Here is a 9,914-nt window from a genome sequence, read left to right as displayed (position 1 = left end):
TGAGTTCTTAAAAAGAAAAAAGTTATAGGTTGAAGAAGAGTTTGGATTTATACCCCGCTTTTCTCAACTGTAAGGAGTCTCAAAGCCGCTTACAAACTCCTTCCTCTCTTCTCCCCACAACAGACACCTTATAAAGAACACGGTGGAAGAGAAATAATTGGAGGATTTCGATCTAAAAGAAAACAGCAGATGGACTCAGAATATTAGTGCGTAACTGATACAGTTGTTTTATTTTAAATAGATGAATGAACCTAGAATGGACTAGAATTCAACCATGAGATAGCAGGAATCCATTAGAAGGTTTTATGGTATGTCATTTAGTTGGCTATAATAGCTTGTAGTTTAGTTATTGCAAGATTTATGTTTTAATTTTCTTTTTGTGTTTTCTTTTGTGTTTTCTTAGTTTTGTTTTGCATTAAGTCAGCCATTCTCAACCAGGGTTCCGTGGTACCCTGGGGTGCCGTGAGCATGTCCCAGGGGTACCGCGGCAACACTACCGCCCCCCCCCTCATTTTTGTGGTGTCTCTCACCGGTGCCAGCAAGGACATGGAGCTGGCCCATGGGGCAGGGCCTGCCACAAGGTCAGCAGCCACCCCCACCCCTAGTGCTACCCTTCACCCTGGGAGGGGAAGGTGGGGTGTGTGGCAAGCAGGGGCAATGGGAGGGGAAGGTGGAGGGTGGTGGCAGGGGTACCGTGAGATATGAAGAGTGAGGTCAAGGGTACCCTGACCTCAAAAAGGTTGGGAAACACTGCATTAAGTTAACAGTGGTCATGAAAGTATATATGGGGTTTTTCATGTTGAGAAAATAAAAAAAAACCATTTAAAAGAACCCAGACACCTTGGAGGTAGGTGTGGTTGGGAGAGTTCTGAGAGATCTGTGACTGGACCAAGGTCACACAGCAGGTTTCATGTGGAGCAGCGGGGATTCAAGCACCATTCTTCAGATTACAGTTGGTCACTCCTGTGGAGAAGTGGGGCATCAACCCCAGTTCTCAAGATCAGGGTCTATCTGCTCTTAACCACTATACCAATGGTGGCAAACCTATGGCACGGGTGCCAGAGGTGGCACTCAGAGCCCTCTCTGTGGGCACGCGCAAACAGAGTTGCCCCCCCCTCCACATCTAGGCTGGCCTGGACTGCTGGGCTCGATTACTAGCATTAAACCTAAGACCTAGTTTTGGGGAAGCAGTGTAGGTAACCCTATTAAGCGCTGTTAAACCCCACTGATGTTCATGCAAAGAACTAAAGTGCGATCCTTTACCTGGGGATAAGCTTGGTTTCTGGCAATAGGGCTTGCTTCTGAGTAAGCCCTCCTAGGGTCATGATTCACCCGTTGGAAGAGTTGCACGGTTGCTTCAACGCAAAGCCACCGACCACCACCAAGCTTACTCCCGAGTAATGCACGCCTCGGAGCCAACCGTTTTTTTCTAAACTAAAGCCTCCGTATTCAGGTTAAATTGCCGTGTAGGCACTTTGAGATAAATAAGTGGGTTTTGGGTTGCAATTTGGGCACTCGGTCTCAAAAAGGTTCGCTATCACTGCACTACACCATGCTAGGTCAGGGTTGCAATAAATTAACCTGATTGGTACGTTTCACGATTCTAGAACTGGGAGAAACTATCACTGAAAAGCTTTTCTGCTCATTTCCCCTGCAAGTTCACAGAAGAAGCAACGGTTTAGTCGACAGTAGCTTCTACAAGGATGCCAACAAGAGTCTGTGGTTCTTTGCAGAACTGTCTCCCACGGCTATTAAAAGCCATTCATCCAAGAGCCTGGGAAAATGCCTTTCAGCTGCCAAGCTAGCGGCAGTCGCCAGCCAGGTGTTCCCTTCCCAGCAAAATCTGGCACCTAATGAGCTCCCGAATTCGGCTACGTCTTCTCCAAAACCACAAGAGAGGCTTAAGGAAGCCCACTGATCGCCAAAGGAGGTTGCAACTCAAGTCTCCAAACAGTTGCTTCCCGCCCCCCAAGCTCATTTCTCAAGCAACTCCCCGCCTCCATACATTAGATTCTTTGTCCTCCCAGCATGAAAAAAACAACACAGTTCATAGCACAGGTGGAAAGCAAACTCAAATGTCTGGGGAAACAGATCACATGGAAAGGGGGGGGGGGTTGCATCTGTAAAATGGAAGCAGAAAGGTTTGACCCAGAAGTTCATGAAGGCCCGGAGAGACGTACCTGGTTGTTTGTTTGTTTGCTTGTTTGTTTGTTTGTTTATTAGATTTATAGGCCGCCTCCTCCCCAAAGGGCTCGAGGCGGCTCACAGTATGCTGTTCACTAACAGCCCATAAAATACTACTACAACATAACCCCATTAAAACAAATTTACAATAGCAGCAATCACTTTAAAATTAAACAAAAGAGCTAAGACAAACAAATTGAACAACAGGCGCCCCGATCTAAAGGCCGGGAAGGGAAAAGGCAGGGCCCAAGACGGTATCAGGTCCTGTCAAGATGGAGACTGGTAGCCTCAGTGGGGGGCGGGAAATCTGCAGCCAGCCCCCCCCCAGTCTCATTTCATTCTTTTAAAAGAAACATTAAAAAACTTGTAAAAAAATTATTAGCCCTCATACTTTATCACCACGTAAATATTTCTCGTTGCCAGTATATCCTCCTTGCCGTTTTCAGCACTCTTAATAACTTCTAATCCTTTAATGATCTTTCTTTGCTCAATATTTCAACACCGAGCTTGGAGCTATAGAAAAGGGCTTTCCCTTGAATTCTATCTCCCAAAGAATCCAAAGCCAGTTGAATACTCAAAAGATTCCATGGGAGGCGGGGCCACATGTTTATAAGAAAGTGCACAATTTTAACTAGTTTATGACATTCCGGAAGAGCTTCTCCTGATTTCTGAAACATCGGAATTCTCTCTAGTCTGATATGCGACCTGTTCTCAAGTAAGATGTTTTCAGGCCATGCACCGAGAGGATTCAAGAGATAAAACAATCAAATGTGCACGGGCATCTCACAGTTATTATGCTTATTTACTGGGTGGGAGCGGACGTAGCCCAGTGGTACAGCATGTTTCATGTGCAGACAGAGGCGTAGCAAGGGGGGACAGCGCCTGATGGACCGGTGCGTCCTCCGCCACGCTCCTGCCACGCCCTTGCCATGACTCACTTTTAATATATGTGCTGCATAAGTGAGCGCAAGTTGGCCTACATGACATATTGAAAATGGTCCCATACCCCTTTGGTGTTTAAACGTATCAGGTCATATTGATTCTATCGTTTTTAGTATTTTGTGTTGGATATTGTACTTCGTGCTGTTAAATTTCCCACTGATATGTTGCTATAGGCAATAGGCAATGTTTAACATATTATAACATATTTACCAGAAATGGGTGTTATAAAGGGTAAGTTTACTCACAATTCTTTCAAAATAGTTTCTGCTTTATTTCAGACAACTTTAATTCAGAAGACTTTATCCTTTGAATGCAGTTTAGAAGAAGAAGAAGAAGAAGAAGAAGAAGAAGAAGAAGAAGAAGAAGAAGAAGAAGAAGAAGAAGAAGAAGAAGAAGAGGAGGACGAGGAGTAGTTTGGATTTATAGGTTTGGAGGACGAGTAGTAGTAGTAGTAGTAGTTTGGATTTATATCTCCCCTTTCTTGCCTGTAAGGAGACTCAAAGGGGCTTACAATCTCCTTTCCCTTTCCTGCTCACAGCAAACATTCTGTGAGGTAGGTGGGATGAGAGAGCTCTGAAGAACTGTGACTAGCCCAAGGTCACCAGATAAGCCTCCACAACTCAAGTGGCAGAGCGGGGAATCAAACCTGGTTCTCCAGATTAAAGTGCACCTGCTCTTAACCACTGCATCACGCTGGGTCTCAGTAGTTATGGTATATGCCTTTTAACGATTGTTTTACATGCTGATTGTGACAGCCTATGGCTAATGCAATAAATACTGCTACTACTATTGAAAATGGTCAGCATTCCCATAATCCCTGGCTCTTTTCAAGTGCAGTCTTGACTGCGCAGCTGCATGCTATGTAACAAGAAGTTAACAACCTCCAGCAATGAAATAAAAGAAGCTCTTTACCTTCCAAAGGACTAACTTGAGCATATTCCATTTGCTTCCCTGGACCGTGTTTCTTGCGGGTTTTCAGGTACTGCTCCACTCTTGATTCCACTGTGTCTTTTAGCAGCATGCAGACTTCCTAGAAGAGAACGCCTTTTCATAGAGAGGTCTAAATATATTCCCATGAAGCTTCCCATAAACCAAACGTAAAAGAAAGACTATGGCCCCTTCCGCACATGCAGAATAATGCACTTTCAATCCACTTTCAATCCACTTTGCAGCTGTGCGAAATAGCAAAATCCACTTGAAAGTGAATTGAAAGTGCATTATTATTTCAGGTGAATTGAAAGTGCATTATTATTTCAGGTGAATTGAAAGTGCATTATTATTTCAAGTGAATTGAAAGGGCATTATTATTTCAAGTGAATTGAAAGGGCATTATTATTTCAAGTGAATTGAAAGTGCATTATTATTTCAAGTGAATTGAAAGTGCATTATTATTTCAAGTGAATTGAAAGTGCATTATTATTTCAAGTGAATTGAAAGTGCATTATTATTTCAAGTGAATTGAAAGTGCATTATTCTGCATGTGCGGAAGGGGCCTATGTTTTGTCGGAACAAAAGAGGGGACTCTTCCGCAGCAACACAGCCTGGACCAAAGCTGTCGGACCACAGACTTTCACGCACATACACAGGTGTTACCATTAGGTCTAAAACTGACTGATCTGTTCAAAACGTCCTATTAATATCAGTCAGTAGAGCAGAATATCTGAAATAGCATAAACAGAGATAAGACACCAAGGATGCAAGCATTTACCGAGGCAAGCTACCGTTTGCCCACACACACACACACAACATAAATAAACCAATGAAATTTCAGTGTTTTTTCTCTCCAAAAACGATCTGGTCTCACCTCTCTCTTATCATTCGAGAACCACTGAGCATCCTCACTGGAGTCTTGTGGCGTAATGTAGAAATCCACCAGGATGGCAAACTTCCCGCACTTTGGCCGAAAAAAAAAGACAGGAGACATTGTAAGTGACTTGAGCAGAAAAGGCCTTAAAAGCTAAAACCTGACCCTGGCTAGTATTTGGATGGGAAACCACCAAGAAGAAGAAGAGGAGGAGGAGGAGGAGGAGGAGGATTATTTTGGATTTATATCCCACTTTTCTCTCCTGTAAGGAGACTCAATGTGGCTTACAAGCAGTGGTGGGATCCAAAAATGTTAATGTTCCGATGGTGGTGGGATTCAAACAGTGGCGCCGCCGCACACACGCACCTCCAGTCTCTATTGGGCAGGGAGGTTGCTTTAGTAACCCCTTCTCGGCACTCAGAAAAAATGAGTAACCACTTCTAGAGAAGTGGTGAGACCTGGTTGGATCCCACCTCTGCTTACAAGCTCCTTTCCCTTCCTCTCCCCACAACAGACACCTGGTGAGGTAGGTGGGGCTGAGAGAGTTCCAAAGAACTGTGACTTGCCCAAGGTCACCCAGCAGGAATGTAGGAGTGCGGAAACACAACTGGTTCACCAGATAAGCCTCTGCCACTCAGGTGGAGGAGTGGGGAACCAAACCCGGTTCTCCAGATTAGAATCCACCTGCTCTTAACCACTACCCCACGCTGGCCATGTCATGCCATGGAAGCCGGCTATGGCAAACCAGCTCCCAACATCCCTTGCCTTGAACCCCCACCCCCCCCACGAAGTTGCCAATAAGTCCAGCTGCAGCTTGACGGCAAAAAGAAAGAAAGAAAATGATCACGCCTAACAATCAATACATTTAGCTGATACACACGCTCTTACGCACACCAAACAAGTCAGATCGATCACCACCTTAATATCAAAACAAATGGATAATGTTCTACTTTGAACTGACCACGACTGCCTCACATTTCACACGGGTCGATGAAATTATTTACATTATCTCATGCTAGTCGAAAACAAGTTTTTACAAGCCCATTAAGGCTGCCTAAATAGGCATGTAGGAGACAACGAAGTAATAATAATAGTAAGATGACTAATTTGTTAATGAGTAAGGTGTCAGTAACTGATTATTAGGTGCTTATTGCTGTTTTGGAACGAAAGGTTGGAAGGCAACGGATTGTAAGGCTGTGGAATATTCTCTCTAAATGATATTAGTGTTATAATTTTAAGATCCGATGCATTAGAATATATATAGCTTTGTGGGTAGGTGTATTACTTTTCTTTTCTTTCTTTTTTTGTTTGTGAATTATATTTGAGAAAATTAATAAAAATATAATGTAAAAAAGAAGACAACAGCGTAGTGGTTTGTTTTTCACATTCCGCGTATATGATGTGACACCCCCCCCCCCCAAAAAAAACCAGAGCCTTCTGGGTTTCATCTATGGTAAGATCGGCCTCTTTCTATGTTTCCTAGGACACAAGGGCCTCCTGTAGGGATGAGCCCCGCGAACCCAGCAGAGCCTCAGAAAGAGCGCAGGAATGCCTGTGCCATCTGTGCCCTTCTGTGCCCTTCTGTCCCCCAGGCCCCGTGAGTCACAGGTCATGAACTACCTGACTCACGGTCACCAGATGTCCCAGACAAAGGGACAAAGGGGCGCCTGCCCCCAGGTATGGATTTGACCCAGACGCGAACATTTCCTCCCGCACGTAGGCAACCCCATGAGTCATATACTGTACAGTATTCTCCCGCTCTCCCGCCTCCCAATACGCCCCCATTGAAACCCTAATAAAAGGTGGCAGGGACCAGACCACGGGAGAGTTGCCAGATCCACGGATCACGCTTCCTGCCACTGGCTCTCTCCACCGGATGATATCGCTGCGTCTCGCCTCTTCCTTGCGACCCTTGCAGGACGACTTCACCTCCCATGGTTGAATACCACCAGGTGTCAATTTCAGCAGCAGGTGACTAGATGCCTGCACCCAGGAGGAGGAGGAGAAGGAGAAGACGAAGCAGCAGCAGCAGCAGCAGCAGCACACAGTACCTGGGCTAAACAGAAACCTGTTTCTTCCAATCTGGGCTGCCTGATCTGACTAGGTTATCTCTATTGTTAAACAACGGTCTTTGTGAAGAGATCGCCAATTTCACTGCGGAGATAGTTGAGAGTTCCCAGTAGAACGTATTTGTTGTGCTCCCCGTGGGGCCTTTTATCTATCATGTATCCATGCAATTGTTCCCGATTCATGCAACTTTTCCCTGACTATGCCAATAAAGGCTTATGTATATTTATATATAGAAACCTGTTTACAGAAACCTTACATAGCTGCCAACCCAAAAGTTGCAACCTGGGTTGCCAACATCCAGGTGAGGCCTGGAGATGGCCTGGAATTACCACTGAGACAACAGAGAATCATTTCCCTGAAGAAAATGTAGGATGGAATCTATGGTATACCAAGAAGAAGAAGAGTTTGGATTTATACCCCGCCTTTCTCTCCTACATGGGTCTCAAAGCGGCTTACAAACTTCTTCCCTTCCTCTCCTCACAACAGACGCCTTGTGAGGTTGGTGGGGCTGAGTAAGTCCTGAAGAACTGGGACTAGCCCAAGGTCACCCCGCAGGCTTCAAGTGTGGAAACAAATCCAGTTCATCAGATGAGCGTTCACCTGCTCTTATCCACTACACCACACTGGCTCTCTAAATGTTTTTAGACCGGCATTTCAGAGTGTACCCTATGGGAAATCGTACAGTTCCTAAAATAACAGTTTTGATATTGGGAAAATAGCAACAGCTACTTCATCCCCGCATGCTTTGGTGCAACCTGAGATATTTTTGTACTCAGCAGATATTAATTTAACTGGTCTGCAAAAAGTACTGCAAAAAGGGGCAGCAGTGGCGTAGGAGGTTAAGAGCTCGTGTATCTAATCGGGAAGAACTGGGTTTGATTCCCAGCTCTGCCGCCTGAGCTGTGGAGGCTTATCTGGGGAATTCAGATTAGCCTGTACACTCCCACACACGCCAGCTGGGTGACCTTGGGCTAGTCACAGCTTCTCGGAGCTCTCTCAGCGCCACCCACCTCACAGGGTGTTTGTTGTGAGGGGGGGAAGGGCAAGGAGATTGTAAGCCCCTTTGAGTCTCCTGCAGGAGAGAAAGGGGGGATATAAATCCAAACTCTCTTCTTCTACTGTTTTAAGGCCACTATCTACTGCAGACAGGGCGTTTGTTGTGAGGGGGGGAAGGGCAAGGAGATTGTAAGCCCCTTTGAGTCTCCTGCAGGAGAGAAAGGGGGGATATAAATCCAAACTCTCCTCTTCTTCTACTGTTTTAAGGCCACTATCTACTGCAGAGAGGGCCATCACCATGTCCTTCCCCACCAACAGTTTTCTCAGTTTGCCCCCCGCCCCTTTAAATATATCCCAAGGAAGATTTCTGGGGAACTCAAAAATCAGTTCTCCAAATCAAAGCATCCTTCTATAATCAGTTTTTAATTTTTTTTTGGTCTGTCTTTGAGAGTTTCCAATCAGCAGCCAATAAACTACACTTGAGTTTTTCCCTGTCAAAGTTTGGCTCTGATGAACTGTGAAATCATTGGTGACCGGTCATAAATGAATCCACAGTTTCCTTAGCAACCAACTGTCCCCCGAACCACTTAGTATTTAACCAAGGAATACACCGGGGATCAATTTGCTAGTAATGTCAAGGATAAAACAGATCCCGTGAAAACCTCCCTTCAGCTCTATGCTATTTCCAATTTTTGGTGGACCAATTTTTGGTGGTTTTCCATTGGTCAGATTTCTGTGGATACCTTCCAGCTGATACAACCTGAGGATGTGGACGGGCCACATGTTTGCTGACCACTTGTGTCTCCCCACGCCAGGAGTCATCTCACAAGGGATGATGACAACCGCCATTAATATATCACCAACAATACCCCAGTCTCAGAAGAGGCAGTAATATAAGAACATAAGAACAAGCCAGCTGGATCAGACCAGAGTCCATCTAGTCCAGCTCTCTGCTACTCGCAGTGGCCCACCAGGTGCCTTTGGGAGCTCACGTGCAGGAGGTGAAAGCAATGGCCTTCTGCGGCTGTTGCTCCCGAGCACCTGGACTGTTAAGGCATGGTCTCTTTTGGGGGAAAAAATTACCTAGATATATTATATCTGATGGATTATGCATTCCATCTACCATTCCTGTACAAGATTTTGGAAAGAATGGGGAGAAATGAACGCTCTCTTTAAGTATGTGAAAGGATGTCACTTAGACAAGGGAAGGGATAATGGGTTTAAATTATGGGCAGAAAGATAATGGCTGGATATTAGGATTTCTCTTCGACAGTGAGTATAATTCAGCATTGGAACTGGCTACCTAGATGGTGGTGAGCTTCCCCTCACTGGCAGCCTTCAAGCTATGGCTTGGAAAACACTTGCCAGGGATGCTCTAGGGTAGCGGTCTGCAACCTGCGGCTCTCCAGATGTTCATGGACTACAATTCCCACCAGCTCCTGCCAACATGGCCAATTGGGCTGATGGGAATTGTAGTCCATGAACATCTGGAGAGCTGCAGGTTGCAGACCCCTGCTCTAGGGGGATTGGACTAACGCTAGATAGTCCGTATGGTCCCTTCCAACACGATGATTCTATTGTGACTTCTCAGCTCCAGGTATCTTTTGATTAAAATGCCTCAGTTATCCTGATGGCTGATCTCTGACAATATACCAGTAGGGGAGGTACATTCCTGTTGGCTCTCCTGGATTCTTAATCGATGTTGATAACTCTCAATTGTGGGGTTCTTCTGGATCACCAGAACAGAAATGAACCCTGGTTGGTTTTTAAGTTATGTAGGGTGATACTGTATATTTATGCAATGTTTAAATTTTGGGGTAAATGAACTCTATTAATCCATTCACAATGCCATACTTCTCCATAGGTTTCTGTAAGATTATTCTGGCCAATTTTTCCATCTCGAAGACATTATCACACA

General features: G+C 45.1%; 1 protein-coding gene across 1 annotated transcript in view; it reads right to left on the bottom strand.

Annotated features, from left to right (window-relative positions):
- Positions 1-3,355: 3,355 nt before the first annotated feature.
- The window catches only part of LOC125435144 (SLX4 interacting protein), a 67,797-nt gene continuing 61,238 nt past the window's right edge, over positions 3,356-9,914 (bottom strand). The window contains exons 3-5 of the mRNA XM_048501219.1: positions 4,931-5,020; positions 4,039-4,156; positions 3,356-3,430 (exon numbers count right to left, since the gene is read on the bottom strand). Coding sequence (XP_048357176.1) covers positions 3,426-3,430; positions 4,039-4,156; positions 4,931-5,020 — 213 coding nt within the window. The 3' untranslated portion in view covers positions 3,356-3,425. The remainder of the gene's footprint in view (positions 3,431-4,038; positions 4,157-4,930; positions 5,021-9,914) is intronic.

The sequence above is a fragment of the Sphaerodactylus townsendi genome, linkage group LG01, assembly GCF_021028975.2.
Source record: "Sphaerodactylus townsendi isolate TG3544 linkage group LG01, MPM_Stown_v2.3, whole genome shotgun sequence".
Taxonomy (NCBI): domain Eukaryota; kingdom Metazoa; phylum Chordata; class Lepidosauria; order Squamata; family Sphaerodactylidae; genus Sphaerodactylus; species Sphaerodactylus townsendi.
The sequence above is the reverse complement of the archived record's forward strand: the minus strand, read 5'-3'. Positions and strand labels throughout refer to the sequence as shown.